Source organism: Lepus europaeus, chromosome 3, assembly GCF_033115175.1.
Source record: "Lepus europaeus isolate LE1 chromosome 3, mLepTim1.pri, whole genome shotgun sequence".
Classification (NCBI taxonomy): domain Eukaryota; kingdom Metazoa; phylum Chordata; class Mammalia; order Lagomorpha; family Leporidae; genus Lepus; species Lepus europaeus.
This window is the reverse complement of record NC_084829.1, coordinates 34,513,683-34,531,803: the sequence shown is the minus strand read 5'-3', so window position 1 is coordinate 34,531,803 and position 18,121 is coordinate 34,513,683. Positions and strand designations below refer to the sequence as shown.

The 18,121-nt window shown below is 61.9% G+C and overlaps 1 protein-coding gene across 2 annotated transcripts in view; it reads right to left on the bottom strand.

The window, feature by feature from the left end:
• ITPR3 (inositol 1,4,5-trisphosphate receptor type 3) overlaps positions 1-15,379 on the bottom strand; it is a 60,569-nt gene extending 45,190 nt beyond the window's left edge. For both annotated transcript variants that reach the window (XM_062185975.1, XM_062185976.1), the window contains exons 1-2: positions 15,209-15,379; positions 2,380-2,450 (exon numbers count right to left, since the gene is read on the bottom strand). In XM_062185975.1, the coding sequence (XP_062041959.1) occupies positions 2,380-2,450; positions 15,209-15,297 (160 nt within the window). In that variant the 5' untranslated portion in view covers positions 15,298-15,379. The remainder of the gene's footprint in view (positions 1-2,379; positions 2,451-15,208) is intronic.
• Between the last annotated feature and the right edge of the window lie 2,742 nt (positions 15,380-18,121).

The window sequence follows — 18,121 nt, the reverse complement described above, 5'->3', positions numbered from 1 at the left end:
CACCCGTCTCCCTCCTGACCCCCAGGCACCTAGAGCCACAGCCTGTGCCTCTGTGAACAGCTTCTGCCCCAGGAGACGCCCAGGGCTCCGGCCCTGGCCACCTCCAACCTCCAGGGAGCCAGGCACGGTCAGAACTGTATCTCTACAAAAGAACCCCCCTCCTTGAGCACCCAGAAACCCCGGAGCCTGGCACCATGCCTTCCAGGCTGGGCTCAGCTGGAGAAATTCTGGGGGGGGGGGTCACATCAACAGGAGGTGGGGCAGTCCTGCATTGGGGGGGGGGGAATGGGAGGAAGCCAAGAGGGACCCAACATGTGCATTACTCTTCACACGTGTACCATGTATCCACCATGGGGCAGGTACCGCAGACAGGGAGTGGGCCCTTAGCCCGGTGATTAAGGCGCCTGGGTTGGATTCTCGGCTCTGGCTCCCATCGCCAGCTTTCTGACAGCGCAGGCCCTGGGAGGCGGCAGTGATGGCTCAAGTCACTGGGTTCCCGTTCCTGCCACCCACGCAGGAGACCTGGATTGAGTTCCTGGCTCCCAACTTCGGCCTGGCATTTAGGGAGTAAACCAGTGCATAGGAGCTCTTTCTGTCTGTCTAACTCTCGAATAAATCAAAAAGAAGAAAAACAAAAACAGGAATCCCTGCCCCGGTGGAGCTGTGTCTGCTGTGGGCACGAGCGCCATCGCTAAGGCAGCGCGCGGACTCAGGCTATGGAGGAGAACGCAGCAGGCGACAGAGGCAGGAGCAGGTTCCAACCTCCTACTGGGTGGGCAGGCAAGGCCTCAGTGCTCGTGTGAGGCCTGAAGCTGTTCACCGGGTGGGCCTCCTGCATAGGCGGCCTACGAACACCCCAGGAGCAGGCACTGGGGCAGAGCAGGGTAAGCCACCCCTTGGGACGCCCACATCACACATGGGTTCAAGTCCCAACTCTGTTTCGGATCCAGTTCACAGCTGCCACCCGTGAGAGAGACCCACATGGAGTTAGTTCCTTGCTCCTGGCTTCAGCCTGGCCCAGCCCCAGCTGTTGCCAGCATGAGGGGGAATGAACCAGCAGATGGAAGGTCTCTTTTGTTCTGTCTCTTCCCCTCTCTGTCACTCTGCTCCTCAAATAAATAGATCTTTAAAAAAAAAAAAAAAAGGCAGAACATTCTGGATAGAGAGAGAGGAGCAAGTGCAACGGTGCCCTAGTGGGAGTGTGGCTGATAACAGTGAGGATGGGGCCGGCGCTCTGATGCAGGGGGGTTAAAGCCCCAGCCTGCAGTGCCGGCATCCCATTTGGGTGCCAGTTCAAGTCCTGGTTGTTCCACTGCCGATCCAGCTCTGCTATGGCCTGGGAAAGCAGTGGAAGATGACCCAAGTGCTTGGGTCCCTGCACCCCTGTGGGAGACCCAGAAGAAGCTCCTGGCTCCTGGCTTCAGATCGGCACAGCTCTGGCTGTTGCAGTCAATTGGGGAGTGAACCAGTGGATGGAAGACCTCTCTCTCTCTCTCTCTCTTCTCTCTCTCTCTCTCTGCCTCTCTGTAACTCTGTCTTTCAAATAAATAAATCTTGGTTTTTTTTTTTTTTTTTTTAAAAAAAGAGGAGCAGCAGGGTGCCCAGGCAAAGCCAGCCCTGGCTCAGCCGCAGGGCCCTGTGCAGGCGAGAGGACCCCTCACACTGCCCACAGCCTGACGGCCGCCGAGGGCCCTGACAGCGCCCTGGGTGCTACAGGACTGTCTCAGGTCCCGCTGCCCTCCCAGCAGCCCTCCCGGTGACCAATCTCAGCCAGTGTCTCCTGACAGGAGACCCCGTGCGCAGTGAGGGTGGCCACGGGGGGCGGCCTCCTGCCTGCTCGCACCCTGCCCAGCACGCCCAGGATCTGTCTGTCTGTCCGTCTATCAGTCCTGGTGCTCACAGGTCATGCTAACAGCCAGGATACCATCAAGTCCTCCCAGAGACCTCCCGGCCTATGTGTGGGGACAGCAGCCCACCAGCCCCAGCACAGAGCGCGAGGACGCAGCCGGGGGCAGGTGCGTCTTGGAAACCATCAGGTCCAAGACCCTTACGGATGGGGACCCGGAGGCTCACAAGTCTCCCCAGGCCTCTTAAAGCCCGCAGCACTTCTGTCCCCTCAGCAGATACGCGGTCACCAGAGAAGGACCTGGGGCTGGGGGGTGCCTAGCAGGTGTGGGGGATGTGCCCCAAGAAAGGAGTGTGGAACGTGAAAGGAGGGTATACCATGCAGGCCGAGAGAGCCCAGGCAGCAGAGTGGGGGCCACAGGGCAGCCCTGACCAGGCCATGGGGTCTGAATGAGGTCAAATAAATGCAGGCCCAGGCCCGGGCCCAAGAGCCACCAGGCTGGGAAGCGCGGGGGTCACGGGCACAGGTCTCACCTCGGAACTTCTTAGGGGGGTTGTCCAGGTCCCCAGCAGCAGGCTCCACCACACAGCGGTCATCCACCAGCCTAGGAGACACGGGCTCGGTCAGCAGAGAGAAAAGGCCCACGGCCCCACAGCACCCCTGCCTCGGGGCAGGGGGGGTCCCAGGCATGAGTGAGCCCCCCCCAGAAACTCCCTCCATGCTGACAGAAGCCCCCAGCCAGCAAGCCTCTCTCCTCCTGGCACTGTTAGCGGCGAAGTCTCTTGGGGTGGGGGTGGGAGACCCCCAGGAGGAACAGCTGAGCCCGGGCTGGCACTGGGCAGTGGGTGGGCTCTGCACACTCCGGTACAGCCCCTGCCCTGGCCCTGAGACCCTGCTGCCATGCCAGACAGGGGTGGGGGCGGGAGTGGAGACATGGTCAGGGGTGAGGAGACAGCCAGGAAGACAAAAACGATGGGAGCAGAAGCCACGAGCGACTGGAGACACAGAGAGGAGCTGCAGAGCCACCTAAGGCTTTGGGCCTCACAGGCTGGACAGGCCGGCCCCACTCCACACCATCCCCAGGGCCCAAGAGTCCCCGCTTACAGCCGGGACTGGGGTTAATCCTGCATGGGGGGAGGGCATCCAGCCATTCAGCCCCTCACCTACCCACCCGTCCGTCCACCCATCCACCTACCCATCTCTCCCTCCCCACCCCTCCATCTGCCCATTCCTGCATTTAAAACTCTCCCACGCCACCCAGCCTCTGGGGAAACGCAGCGACCAGCACCCCCATTCCAAAGGCCGGCTTGCTGGCAGCGCTTCGCACCTGTTGCTTCTGTGGGCTTCTCACCAACTTCTCGGCAAGGGGCTACTCATTAGTGCCATCCTGAAGTCACAGCGCTGACGCCAAAGCCCGTGCCCTGTCAGTATCTCCCCTCTGTGGGCTGGTTAACAGGGTCCTTCAGGATCTGACTGCCTGCCACTCCTTGTGAGCCTCCTAGCCTCCCTGCTGACCCCAAGGTCCCTGGAGTCTCCAGGGGCAACCCTGGCAGCCCGCAGCGCCTTGACATCCACCCCTGCTCAGCTGCTGGGAGCCACAGGCAGGCAGATCAACTGCCACCCCTGCACACCAGCCCCTGTCCTACTCCCAAGCCCTGCTCAGGGCACTGCTGTGGCCCAGCGGGTTAAGCTGTCACTTGGGATGGCTGCATTCCATGTCCAAGAGCCGGCTCAAGTCCCTCCTGCTCCGCTTTCAATCCAGCTTCCTGCCTGGGAAGGCAGCATTGGACGGCCCAAGTCCCTGGGCCCCTGCCACCCACGTGGGAGCCCCAGATGGGAGTTCCTGGCTCCTGGCCTCCGCCTGGCCCAGCTCTAGCTGCTGTGGGCTTTTGGGGAGTAAACCAGCAAATGAAGATCTCTCTCTCTATCCCTCCCTGTCACTCTGTCACTCCACCTTTAAATAAATAATTCTTGGACAACTAAATAAATAAAGTCTTCCTGAGCCAGGACGCTCTCTCCCTAGGCGTTACCGCTGGCCCTGGTCCCAGCCTCCCCTGCATCTGATCGGTTCCTGTTCCTACTTCTCCACCTGCTGAGAGGGTACCATGGGGATTCACTGACACTTCGCACAATGCAGCCCTATGACACAGTGACAGCCAGGACAGGGCCTTGGTCTCCATCCCAGCTCCTAACACTCGGGGGTCTGCTAAGGGCTAAGAGCAATAGGAGCATCTTTTGTTACAAAATTTGCATTTTGTTCCCAGTGCTCCAAATAGCTCCAGAGCAACAAAGTGAAATGGGATGCATTCCCAGCCCCTTTCAAATGCACCTAACTTACAGCTAGTGAACCTATGTCGATGACTTCTGGAGGCCGCTCTGGATGGGCGGGGTTGCCAAGGGAACAAACCATGGGATCAGAGTTGGAACTTTCAGCCCCCCGCCCCCCACACAGGGACCACCTCTGGGAGGCGAGAGGGGCTGCAGGCAGACAGGAGGCGTGAGGAGCTACTCAGTCTTGCCTGTTCAATGACACCTCCAAGTAAACCCAAAAGGACAGGGTGGGTTGATGACCACACAGAGGCGCTGGAAGGTGGTGCTCTGGCCAGGAGTCCCGGCTGCTCCACTTCCGACTATCAGGCTCTCTGCTATGGCCCAAGGGCCCCTGCACCTGCATGGGGGACCTGGAGGAAGCTCCTGGCTCCTGGCTTCGGATCGGCCCAGCTCCAGCCATTTTGGTCATTTGGGGAGTAAACCAGTGGATGGAAGACCTCTCTGTCTCTCCCTCTCTTTGTCTATAGCTCTTCCTCTCCAATAAATAAATACTTTTAAAAATACAAAAACTATAGCATGTACAAAACGGAGTCTTCTACCTAAATGTGCTTTTTTTTTTTTTTTTTTTTTTGACAGGCAGAGTGGATAGTGAGAGAGAGACAGAGAGAAAGGTCTTCCTTTTTGCCGTTGGTTCGCCCTCCAATGGCCGCTGCGGCCAGTGCATCACGCTGATCCGAAGCCAGGAGCCAGGTGCTTCTCCTGGTCTCCCATGCGGGTGCAGGGCCCGAGGACTTGGGCCATCCTCCACTGCCTTCCTGGGCCATAGCAGAGAGCTGGCCTGGAAGAGGGGCAACCGGGATAGAATCCGGCGCCCCAACCAGGACTAGAACCCGGTGTGCCGGCGCCGCAAGGTGGAGGATTAGCCTGTTGAGCCACGGCGCTGGCCTAAATGTGCTCTTTTAAATATTCATTGATTAATTTGAAAGCACAGTTCCAGAGAGACAGGGAGACAGGGAGATCTCCCATCTGCTGACTCACTCCCCCAACGGCTGCACTGGCCAGGGCTGGGCCAGGCCAAAGCAAGGAGCTTCATTGAGGTCTCCCACGTGGGCAGCAGGGGCCCAAGCACTTGGGCCATCTTCTGCTGCTGTCCCAGGGGCATCAGCAGGGAGCTGTACAGGAAGTGGAGCAGCTGGGACTTGTGCAGCTGGCACTCACAGGGGGTGCCGCATCGCAGGTGGCAGCTCTCCCCGCCACACCACAGCGCCCACCCCAGTGGCTCCTCTTGAAGTCCCCCCATCTCAGGGGACAGCAATTCCATCCTTCCAATTGTGTGGGCCAAAACCCTCAAGTCAATGCCTGCTTTCTCTCTCCCACTCACCCCTCACCCCTCCCCTGCCAGAGGCCCCTGTGGGTGCTATCGCCAAGTGCATGTAGAATCCAACCCCCTGGACCCTTCCACCACCACCCTGTTCCCCCACCCATCCTCACCCGGATTTCAGTCCTTGCCTCCTCAGCCTCCCCCTTTGCCCGGCTACACCTGGTCCCCACACAGCAGGGGGTCCTTTAGTCAAATCAGAAGCACCCAGAAGAAGGAAGATCTCTCTCTCTCCCCCTCCCTGTCACTCTGCCTTTCAATAAATGGATAAAGACACATGATCCACACCCTCAGCTCTCCAACCTCATCCTTGCCTGGGCCCCCTCACCCACTCTGCCCCAGCTCCACAGCCCCCCTCCAGGCCCTCAAATCTCCCAGGAGACTTGGCCCCGGCTGTCTCCTCTTCACCCTCATCTCCTGCAGATCGGGGTCCACATGACCCATCCTCCCTCCCCAGGCTTGCTGTCTGTAGCACTTATCAGCACCTGCTGGCTGGCTGTTCACCTGCTTTGTTATGACCCCTCCCCCCCACCCAAAGGTGTCAGTCCCAGGAGGGCAGGGGTGTGTGTCTGCTATGTTCCCTGCTGAGCCCCGGCACCCAGATCACCGCCTGGTGTGGAGCTGGCACCCACCAAACACATCCTGAGTGCCTGAAGTGATTCACTCGGCTGGAAGCACAGAGAAGCACAAGACAAGGTCCCTGCCGGAGGGAGCTGAAAACTCTCATCAGGAAGACAGGTCGCACACTCAGGAGAAAAATGACCTAAGGAACAGGCCTGGGTGCCCACTGGCGGCACTGCTCTCTCTGGGTTTTGTCCGAATTCAGGGAGCGGGGAAGTCGGAGCCTGGCCAATCAGAGAAGGTGTGAGAAGCAGCAGGAGCTGCTCAGAGCCTTGAATAATTCATAGAATTTCCTGTAAGACATTAGTGAATCAGATCAGACGGCTGTCTCTGAGCAAAACCCTAAGGAGAAGGGACCCAGTAAAGATACGTTTCAAAAATATGTATTTATTTCATGTATTTGAAAAGCAGAGAGATGGAGACACAGAGATCGTCCACCTGCTGGTTTACTTCCCAAATAGCCACAGAAGCCGGCGCTTTTGGCCAGGCCAAAGAGTCTTCCACGCGGGCCGCAAGGACCCACCCACTTGACCCAGCCCCACTGCCTCCCAGGGTGAGGTGAGCAGGAAGCTGGAATCTGAAGTGGAGCCAGGATTGGGACAGAGGCCTGGGATATGTAATGCAGGACCCAGTGTCTTAACCCTGCACCAAAAAGGTGGACGGATTTTCACAGGGAAAGGGGCCAAGCATGGCCAGGGCAGGGTGCTGGAGCCACAGGGCAGCATGGAAGTCATGCAGCTGAGGCTGAGGCTGTCCCCAGGGTCCCCATCTTACCAGGGCTCGTGGAGGAAGAACGAGCAAGAGGCCCCAGAGACCCCTGTCTGAAGAACCCATCCTCACCCAAGAGCTGCATCCCAGACACCTCCCCTGGAAATTCCTTATCTGGGTCCCACGGGCAGGAGGAAGCTGTGCAAATTCAGGGGTCAAAGTGCATCTCCTGGGACCAAAGCGCTTGGTGGTGCCGTGAGCACCAATGGCATCCCATATTGGAGCAACAGTTCGAGTCCCTGCTGCTCTGCTTCTGATCCAGCTCCCTGCGAACATGCCTGGGAAGGCCGGGGAAGGTGGTGAGTACTTGGGCCCCTGCCACCCACATGGCAGCCCCGGATGGAGTTCCTGGCTCCTGGCAAGGCCCAGTTCCAGTTGTTGTGGCCATCTGGAGAGTGAACCAGCAGACGGAAAATTGGTATGTCTCTCAGTAATTGCCTTTTTAAAGATTGATTTATTTATTTGAAAGAGCCACAGAGAGAGAAAGACAGAAAGGGAGATCTTCCATCTGCTGATTCATGCCCCAGATGACTACAACTGTCGGGGCTGAGCCAGGCCACTGCCAAGAGCTTCATCCCAGTCTCCCACATGGGTACAGGGGCCCAAGCACTTGGCCCGTCCTCCGATCCTTTTCCCAGGCCATTAGCAGGGAGCTGGATCAGAAATGGAGCAGCCAAGACACAAACCAGCACCCACATGGGATGCTGGCAACGCAGATGGCAGCTTTACCTGCTATACCACAATGCCCCCCCAGTAACTGCCTTTTAATTAAATGAGTCTTAAATAAAAAACAAGGTGCTTTTCCCAATCCCCCCGGGGTTAGGTGGATGTCCACGTGTCCTCACCCCCACACAGCTTCTTCTGAAAGGCCCTCCGGGTACCCCATGCACCCAAAGCAGGAGTGCAGAGGAAGCCGCTTAGAGACGGGAGGGCTGCCCAGGAGGGGAGCAAGGCCTCCCGGAGAAGGGTCTGAAACAAGATTGGGCAGAAAACGTCCCAGCTCTGCAGCCGAGGGTCAGGAGGGCAGAGTGCAGAGAAGCCACCCGGTACTGCAGGAGGATGGAGGGGGCAGGGCAGGCTCCGGGCATCGGGGCTGGGGCCAAGCCAGCTTCCCCTTGCGTCCCGGACCTGCCATGCTGGACTCCATCCTGTAGCACGCCCCCTCCCCAGGACCCCAGGGTGCACGCACCTTGCCTTCCTCCCTGCGCCCCTCCCCGGGGAGCTTGGCGCTGTCCCCACCTAGTGTGTAGCTAAAGACGGCCAAGGGAGGTGTTTGTAGGGTCGCAAAGCACGGCCCGCGCCCCCCTCCGTTCCTCCGGACCAGTTCGGTTAGGACAGGTACTGTCTGGAGGAAGGGGCTGCAGGTTGTATCGCATGAAGCCTTTAACAGATAAGCCCGAAAGCCCTTATCAGATGGGCCAGGGAAGCCCCGGGAGCCCGAGGGCCGGGACACCAGACAGGTAGGGTTCGATAGACGGTGAGCTTCCGAGGGCGCGGCCCGGACTGCCCAGCCTCTCCGCGCCGTCGGAGCGGGCGGGGCCCGCGCCCAGCGCCCCCCCACCCGCCGCGGCCCCACCCCGAGCCCGCCCCCAGGCCCGCCCCGGCCTCCGGGCTCTCTCGGCCCGCCCCGCCGCCCAGCGAAACTCGCCGCCCCACGTGCAGCCGCCGCCGAGCTCGGCCTCGCCCCGGCCTGTGGGACACGGCGCCTCCGCCCGCGCGCCCGGGGCGGGCCGTGGCACGCGGCCCGCGCTCCCCGCCTCTCCTGGGCTCGGCAGCCTGCGCGGTGGAGGCGGGGTGAGGGCGGTGAGGGGCGGCCTTGGGGGGACCCCTCCCCACCTGGCGGCACCGGCTTGCCTGGGCGTAGCCCCCTTCTGGACGGCATCTGTTTTTATTAAACTAGCCCGGCCACAGGTGTCGCTCCGGGTGCGCACCTGGCGCTGTAACCAGAGCCCGGCTATCCAGGGGCGAGGGGCGGAGTGCTTCATCCCCCCTCCCCCGGTCTCCCGAGCTTCCCCCCAAAAGTCCCTGGAGGGGCCCACTCCTGCCTCCGCCCAGCCACCGGCCCTGCCGTTCCGCCTGGGCGCCTGCGTGCTCGCCGGGGCCCCACCACAGCCCTGCCATCTTCAAGGCGGCACTTGGGTTTCTGCAGAGTCCCCTGCTGGGACTGCATTAGAGGCCCGACCTCCCCACGTGCGTGCAGGATCCCTGGCGTACAAATCACCTTTACATCAATAGCTCCTTCCCTCCTTGGTCCAGCGAGACCCACAGAGTGGGAAGGTGCCACGGGGGGCCACACAGCTACTCGGAGCCCTACTATGGAGGCCTGACCTGGAGCCTGCTGTCTGTGCTGGAAGTGCCTCCCCCCCCCCCCCCCCGAAGCTCAAGCCCACCCAGCACAGGCGCCCTGTCCACTGCTGTGCCTCAGCTGCCCCAACGCAAGGCCAGCCTGGCACACACTCAGGAGGTGGAGGACAGCCCCTGCTGCAAGCCGCCCATCTTTGGGTAGTGCAAGCCCAGCTGGGCCTTGTGCGGGCCCCAGTGGGGCATCAGTAGAGGGGCACCAGGAATGCAGCTAAGTGGGCCGGGAGGGTGCGGCTGGACTCGGAGCTGTGGATCGCTCCTCTAAAAGCATGTGGAAGAGGGTGCTGTCCCTGAAATACGCACGGTCTACACCCCAAGACCTTGGTCTTAAAGAGGAAGGGAAGAGAGCCGCATCCCAGGATCTGGGCGGCCCGGCTCTGCCCAGGGCGGACTTTGAGACCCAGGTGGGAGCCATGGGAAGGCAGCAGGGGCGGGTCAGTGCCGTCTGCAGAGATTAGATAAGGAGAAGGAAGAAGGGTGCCTGATAAAAGTGGGGCAGGTGCCTAGCAGGGAGTCTGAATCAAAGCTGGCACCTAGCAGGCTGGCCACCCTCAGAGCAGCCATGGGTGGGGGAACCACAGCCTGGGGAAATCCCCACGGGACCCCCTGAAAACCACTCCCCATCACAGCTGTGAAAACTGATGCGGCATGGAGGCGAACTGACGCCCAGGTTCCAGACCCCAGCCTCCTAACTCCCAGCTCGGCCTGGGGCCACCACCCCACAGCTCTAGGCTGGCCTCAAGGAAGGCCACTCCCCGCAGCAGGCACTGTGAGAACATTGGGATGGGCTGGTGGGCAGGCGTCCTGGGGGGCTCCTTCCCCCCCATACCCAAAGTAAGGGTGGGGTAGGAATGTTGGGAGAGGAACCCGGATTTACTGGCTGAAGTCCATGGCTCCCCAGAGGAAAGAATCCCTACATCTACACACAGACCAAAGCCATCCCTGTCTTCACCTCTGCCTGTCACCACCAAGGATCCACCTGTGCCACCCGAGGGGCCAGGCCGTGCACGGAAAGGCAGGACTTAAACATGAACGCAGCGCCCGCCTTCCGAGAGCTCCGGATCCAGGAAGGATGGGGAACTGCTGGCTCAGAGGACCCCAACAGTAACTCCAGGAGGAGTGAGGCAGCAAGAACGACTGAACTTGACCCCGGCCCAAGTAAAGGTCGCAGCCAACTCTGAGCCACAGACCTGAGTCCCCTTCTGCAGCCCCGATGGCCCGTCGTGACCTCCCAAGATCCAGACACTGGCTCTGCCACAGCGCACGGGGAGGGGCTGATGCCGGCTGGCCGAGTGATGGGGAGATTTGCTAAGCAAATAGGCACAGGTGCCCGTCTCAAGCACCTGCCGCTGTCCCTGGGCTGAGATTTGTGGTCACTGCCCCTTCTGCCTCTGCCCACCTGCCGGCCAAAGACGACACCCCACTGGGGTCCCCGGACCCCTCACTCAAGCCCCTGCCTTGAGTCCCTCCTGCCTGCCTCCCCCAGTGGAGCCCCCTCGCTCCACCATACTCCCACCGCAGCCCCCCCAGCCTCATTGCTGCTCCCCACAAATTCGCTCGTACAGGCCCTGGTCTGAAAGGCCATGCCCCTCCTCTCTTTGGACCTCTGCTGCATGGCCCCAGACCCTCCAGGCTGCCGGAAACTGGGCACCCTTGGAAACTGCACTCCAGGGCGGGCTCAGAGCTCACATGCAGAGCCCTTCGATGGGCTTGTTGAAGACTTGGGTTCTGCCCTCCCCCACTCCCCCAGGACTCCTGCCTTCCTCCCTCACTCCAAGGGAGAGCCCCCACCCCCAGTGTGAAGTTTTGAGAGAACTGGAGGTGGATATGTAGGACCCCAGGCATGCTGGCAGGGGCCAGAAAACCCAGAAACCTCCCTCTAAGCGCAGAGCAGGAGGTTGGTGTCTCTCCACTCCCCAGCCTAAGCCACCGCCCCACGGGCCACGGCAGGGAGGTAGCAGGGAGGTGACGTGGGGTCAGGAATGCAGGGCAGGGCCCAGTGTACGAGGGAGGCTGTGGCAGGATTCTAGAAGGCCAAGGAGGCAGCCTCTGCACAGCCCCCTCCTAGCACCTGGAGACCACCAGGCCCAGGCTCAAAGGCAGGGGCGGGAGGGCTGGCCGTACTCCCTACCCGCTGGTTCAACACTCACAAGCACGTGACAAAGCAGGGGAGACCCTCTGTGGCACAGGTCTGCCTCCGCCGCCTCCAAGCAGTCACAGAGTTCCTGGCTTTGCTCTCCATTTCGGGGGGTTTATCCCGAAAGGGTAACTGCCCAAGGACTGGGACAGCGCGGGGAGGCAGGTGGGCGGGGGGACACGGAGCACACGGTGCCAAGGGGCAGGAGGCCACAAAGCCGCGTGTGCGGACTGCCATCACCTGCAGCTGTCTGTGCAGGGGACGGACTTGGAAGTTTACAGAACGTGAACATAAGTCACAGTGGGACTACGGCTCAAGTTTTCTCCATGGGACATTTATTATTTTTTAATTAAAAAAAATTAAAAAAAAAAAGCTGCATGGAGCGGGCTGGTTCAGACCAAGCCTCTGCCTGGAAGTACAGAAGTGAGGGTCTCATCCCAGGGAAACCACAATGAAAGGAAAGCCGAGGCAGGCCTGCCACCCACAGGGGAACACAGGGACATGGGGCCTCCCACTGCCCAGCACGGAACAAGCCGGAACACAGCCACCCGGCACATGGCAGGTGCCCATGATGAATGTTTGTTGAGTGACTTAATGAAGTCTGATGTTGGCAAAGAGATGAGCTCCCTGGGCCCATGCAGCAGGCAGGCTTCCTCATGGCCAGGGAAGGCCCCGGATCAGGAACCCAAGCCCAGGTATGCAATCAAATCACCACCTGGGGAGCTCTCAACAGACCCCGCCCCTAGTGATGCTGGTACAGGTGGCCCGACTTGGGAGCTGGGATTCCTGGCAAGGAGGGTCTTGGGAACAGCCAGAGCACCTTGGGGAATGCGCAGGCTGCAGGCACACCCCCTGAGGAGGCAGGCTCTTGGCCAAGGAGCCAGGAGACACGGAAGCCGGCCTGAGGCCCCGAGCCCAGGACCCTGCCCTCCAGGACTCACACCCTGGCAAAGCAGGGGAGCTGGGAAGGCGCACGGGAAGCTCCACGGGCAAGAGGCAGGGGTCCCTTCTGACCCTTGGGCGGTGCAGGGCTGGGGCTGCCCCACTGGGCACTCAAGCTGGATCGTCCAGGGAGCGGGCGTGAGCTCCTACGGTGTACCCAACATCTGTGGCCGCGTCTCTTCAGCCCCTGGGCTGAAACCACCCGACATTCCACGCCTCCTGCTGGCCCTGGTCGGCAGCTCGAGCCATGGCCGCTGCCACCTCCACCTGGGATGCGGGGCGAGGCAGGGACCCCGGCCACACTTTGCTGCCAAGAACAGGCATGGGCTAGCGTCTGCGGCCACTCCGGATCCACGCCCCAGCCCCCTCCCCTCCTCCCACACCGGAGTTAATGGACAGCCTTCACGGGAGCGCTCACTGCCCAGGCGGCTCCGAGGGGCCCACTCCACTTTGCCCTGAAAATCTCTGGCTGGTTTCCACAGGCTGCCCAAGCCCCCTCCTCTAGCAATGTCCCCCATTCCCAACGCCCCAGCTGACCCGGCCCCTCTGCCCATCAAGGCTGCCCTTCTACGAAGTCGCCTCAGCCCATCCTCACTGCGTGCCGGACTAGCCTGCGGAACTCAGTCAGATCAGCCTCCAGGGTTCAAGGCAGCCAGCAGCCGCCATGTGAGAGGCAACAGGGACGAGGTGCCAAGGGAGGCAGAAAGATCCCAGGGAGGCCGGAGCAGGGAGCGCCACCTCCAAGCAGGCTACAGCGCCAAGCCCCCCCCCCCCGCCCGCCCGCCCGCCCCGGGGGAGCCTGTGCAAATGCAGAGTTGGGTTCAGCAGGCCTGGGTGCCAAGGGCGCTGCGCTGAAGCCTGCACCCAGGAACAGGAGGTTCACACCGGCAGTGACCCTGCCCGGGAAGGTGCTAAGCACGAATGGTGTGATGAATTGGTTAACCCTGGCACAGTGCCCGCCTGGCCTGCGATGAGCCCACAGGGGAGCCTCTACACCGGGATTAACCCTGGAGAGCAGTCTGGAGACAGCAGTTTGAGGAAAAGGGTTAATTCTGCCCTGCGGGGTGGGGAGAAGCTGGCTCTCTCCAAAGAGGCCGCTCTGCACTAGGCCCTGGGAGGGTGCGACGGATTTACTCAGGTGGAAACTAACTGGCAGGAGGGCGGGAGCAGCCCAGGAGCAAAGGTAAAGAGGCCGGGAGCCCGGGACAGCTTCCAGGAACCAGCAGCAGCCTGGTGCGCCGGCAGCTTCAGGTGTATGAAGAGGCACCCAGAAGATTAACTTGGGGCCTGCACACGCCAGCTCTCGAATGCCAGGCTGGGAGGAGGGGCGTCCGGCCATGTCGGAGACACTTGCAGACAGAAGGAAGGTCCATCTGGGGTCCCCGCTGGGGAAGAGAGGTCACCAGGAACAGCCCCCCAGGATCCACGTGGCCTGGAGGAAACAGTCCCAGGGCCCTGAAGGGCCGAGGTGGGAGAAATAAACAGGAGGCCACAGGGGCGTCCTTTGTGAGGGACCCAGGCCTGCCACAGACCAGGGGAAGGGGGGAGAGGGAAGAGGATGCCCTCGCTGTGTGCACAGTCCTGTAACTGGGCCCTAAGCAACACGGGAGACACAGCCCATGCCCGAAAAAGGGGGTGCTTCCACACTTCTTCCTGGGGTGACCCAGGCAGAAGTCAGGTCCAGTGGGAGGGGGAGGGTACCATGTGGCCAGGGAGTCCACATTGGAACGGCGAGGGAACAGGAGAGGCCTGGAGGGAGACAGATAAGGCAGCAGGGTAGGCTGGGATTCCCAGTCAGAATCCCCTGTTGCAGAGCCAGGGGGAGTCAGTCCCGCACCCCAGCACAGGGTGAGGCCGGCAGGGCCTGAGTGCGCCAGGGCTCTCCTCCAAAACCCCCAAAGAAGAGGCACCAAGGACTGGCAGGTGTCCAGTCCAGTGGGGTCCGCAGAGGAGGGCAGGTCCATGCTGAGGGGCAGCTGGGTGTGGCTGGGAGGATGAGCCTGGTCAGCAGGCAAAAAGACATAGCAGGCCCTGCCCTGGGTCCTGGTGCAGAGGCAGGGAAACAAAGCTAGCCCCTCTTTGCAGCCACTCCCCCGACCGGGCTCTGAAGATATGAACCCATTCTCTCTGCCCAGTCCCTCCCCTGCGTTAGTGCTGGCACAGGCCCCGCCCTCCCCAGGGCCAGGAGCGGATGCCCTGTTTACCCTGCGCAGACCCTGGGGGGTGGCGGCCAGAATTAATTAATGTTTGTGAAGTGCTCCAGAGAACCTGGGACCAGGGACCCAGAGGCGCCAGATGAGCCACGCAGGAAATTGGCAGAAGGCAGTGGGGGGAAGAGGGGGGCAGCGGGCCGGGGCCTGGGACGCCTGGAAGGGGAGGGCTGCAAAGACGCAGGGAAGGCACGGGCAAGGGCAGGAGAGGGTGCGACCCCACAACGGCGCCGCAGGATCGCCAACCACAGGACTCCGGGCTCCGGGCCCAGCCTGCCCACCCCCAGAGCCGGGCACGTCCAAGCCCGGATGTCCTTCCCCAGCGGAGACCCCAGTCGCCCACCTGTCCGCCCCCGGGACCACCTGCAGAGGAAGTCCTGGCCCCTCGGTCCCGTGAAGAAAGGCGTGCTCGGGAGGGCGGAGGCTTCGCCGAGCCGGGCGCAGGCTGCCAACTCCGGCAGGGCGCCCGGCTCCTACCTGAACAAACATTTCACTTCCTTTCTCTAGAAGCTGGAGGCAGTCGCTGCCCCGGTCCTTGGGGGCTCGCGGCGCCCAGGCCCTTGCTGGGGGTGGGGTGGGGGTGGGGGGCAGCGATGGCAGGACGCGCGCAGCTGGCACCACGGCCCGCCCGCGCCCGCTTCCTGCCTGCGCCCCCTCGAGCTCGGCTCACTCACCCCAAAGTGCTGATGAAGCCATTGACCGAGCCCTCGGCGTACAGGGAGACGATGTCCCCGATGTGAAGAAAGCTGGACATTTCGCTCATGGCTGCGGGCCTCCGGAGCTAGGGGCGGCTAGGGCGCCCAGAGGCGCACGTCCAGGCTGGATGCGGAGGACCGAGGCGTCCGGGGAGGGGGACGGGGAGGGGCGCGCCCCCACCCCGGAGCTCGGCGCTCGGGGCGGCCGGGGCGGGCTGGCGGCCACGGGTGCGGGAGACGGCGCGACGCGGCCCGGGGTCCGGGTGAGGAGGTGCCCGCGTCTTGGCGCGCCCGCCGCCCGCCCGCCCGGCCCGGCCCGCGCGTACCTGCAGCGTAGAAGGAGCAGGAAGTCTGGGGCCGCCACACACACATGCAAATCCCGCCCGGGAGGCGGGGAGGCCACACCCCGCCCCCTCCCCGCACCCGCCGCGGCCCGCCCGCCCGCCACCCGCCGGCACCCGAGCGCACCGGCGCGCCCCTCGCGCCGCGGGGCCCGGCCTCCCGGACGCGAGGGCGCCGCCTGCCCTCCCGACCCCTAGAGACGCCCTGCGAGACTCCGAGGAGTTCCGGGCTGCGGAGGCTCGCGCGGCTGCCATCCCGGGGAGGCCCCGCTGTGGTAGGGGGCCCTCCGCCCCCGGGGGTCCAGCGGCCTTTCCGTTCCCCGGGGCGCGGGTGTCTGAGACCCTGTGCGGGAGCCCGAGGGAGGTGCGAGCGCTACCGTGAGCGGCGCGGAGGGCGCGCCCGGAGCGCCCTGCCCTGCGGCCGCCGCGCCGTCTCTGCGCGCAGCTGAAAGCCGTCTGGCGCCGAGAGGCGCGTTCGTCCCCTTGCAGCGTGGATCAGGATTCATTTTTCTCTACGTGAAAAGCTTTTTCATTGCACAATAGAAAGTGCTCGGACTTGGAGGGGAAATGAAGCAATGGGGTGGGTTTTGTTTTTTTCTCTCTCCGCATTCCTGTGTACAAAGAGATCCAACTTCCCAATCAGTTCAGCCGCTCCCTCGCCAGGAGTTGGCTTCAGAACTCTCGGCTCCTTCTGTCTTTCCTTAAAAACAAAACAAAACGGGGAGGGGGGAGGCTACCCTGGCCAGTTACTCGCGCGCCCAGGCGCCCAGTGCTCCGGGTCCAGGTGCCGGACGCGGGGAGTGTCCGGTGCCCTCAGACCCGCGGCCCCGGCTTCCCCACTTTCTGTTCCGTGCCGCGGGCCTTGGTGTTGTCTTCCTCGCTCTTTTATTTGAATTCCCGGAGTACGACGCCCGTTGCCACCACCACCACCCCCTCCCCACTTCCTGAGGGGTGGGGTGGGGGGGCGTCTGCCCCTGGGAGAAAGGGAGAAGGGGACTGGGAGGCGAAGCAGGAAGAATGTGTGTGTGTGTGTGTGTGTAGGTGGGGAGGGGGTGGAGCCAGCTGTTGACCTAGGCAGGCAGGCACCCCTGGGCTGGGCGCCCCCGGGCTGCGACCTTTTTTGGAAGCCCCCTAGACCGTGGGAGGGGAGGGCGCCGACCGGGTCTCCAGTTCTGCGGTGCGCGTTTTTCGCCCGCCGGCACAGTCATGCGTGTTTTACCTCTGACCGGTGCACACTCTCATCTATACATTAGCGGGAACAATAGTTTCACAAAACAATGCTTACCCTTCTGACCTGTGCGGCTGCTCTGTTATTTTCTATTCTCATTGTTTGGTTTTGTTCTTTTAAATGCTGTTTGTCACACACGAAATGGCTTTGTTCTTAATACACCAAAATAAGTTGCAGATTGAAAAACCTCATCTAAGCCGCTCTGCCCAAAAAGAGACGAGCAAAGCCCAGAGATGAAGCAGCAAGGGCAAGGTCACACAGCAGGTTCTTGGCAGCTGGAGGCAGAAGCCGAGACCTTGACTCTGAGCCCAGGACTCTGGAGTCCCTGACACTGAGCCGCAGCTGCTGGCCCCTGGAGCCTCCCTGGGAAGGGCCAGCCCCCTGGACAAGCCTCACTTGCTCCCAGAAGCCAGGCCTGCCTCCCCTATCTGCCCAGAGTTTAGAAGAGGAGGAGATGTGTTTATTGAAGGCCTACTATGTGTCAGGCTTCTGCTGGGCTCCAGGCCCTGATGAGGCCCCTAGCCTGCACCCATCTGCCTGTTCCCCTTCCCCAGACAGAGGATGAAGAAGGACAAGTTGCAAACAGCGTCTCCAGGGGCCACACGGGTGGGGGTGGGGGCTCGTGTCCTCCCGGCCGCAGCCCCCCCCCCCCAGGTACGCAGGCCCTTCCTGTGCTGAGATTCAGAGCGTTCTGTAGCTCGCCCAGGAACTGGGGATCACACCACTCGCCACCCATCTGTCCCGAAGCCCTTGGCCTCGGCTCTGCGTCCTCCCCACACACGCACCTGGAAGCGCTCAGTGCCGGAGGACCGCACTGCCCAGGAACTGAGCTGGGAGAGCAGGAGGGCCTGGGAGTCGTGCCGGGGCCACCTCCCACCACACGCGCTGCTTCTAAGAATTTTGCCGGACAGGAGGTGCGGCCTGTGCTCCCGCAGGAGTCACCTCTGGGCGCTATGTCCCAGCCACCTTCTGCGTCCAGTCAGCCCCTCCGCCTGCTCTTCTACATCTCTGCATGCTGAGTTTGCTTAAAGAAAGGCTCAGTTGGCTAAAACAAACAAAAACAGGCATTTGGTGTAGCAAGCGAGACACCGCTCAGGACACCCACATCCCATATTGGAGTGCCTGGATTTGAGTCCCAGTTCATAGCCTGCTAATGTGCCACCATGGGAGGGAACAGACCAGGTTCCAGACTCCTGACCTCAACCAGGCCCAGCACGGCTATTGCCAGCAGTAGGAGAATAAACAGAGGGATGGAAGATCTCTCTCTCTCTCTCTCTCTGTTTCTATGTTAAATAAATAAAAAAAAAAAAAACAAGGGGCCAG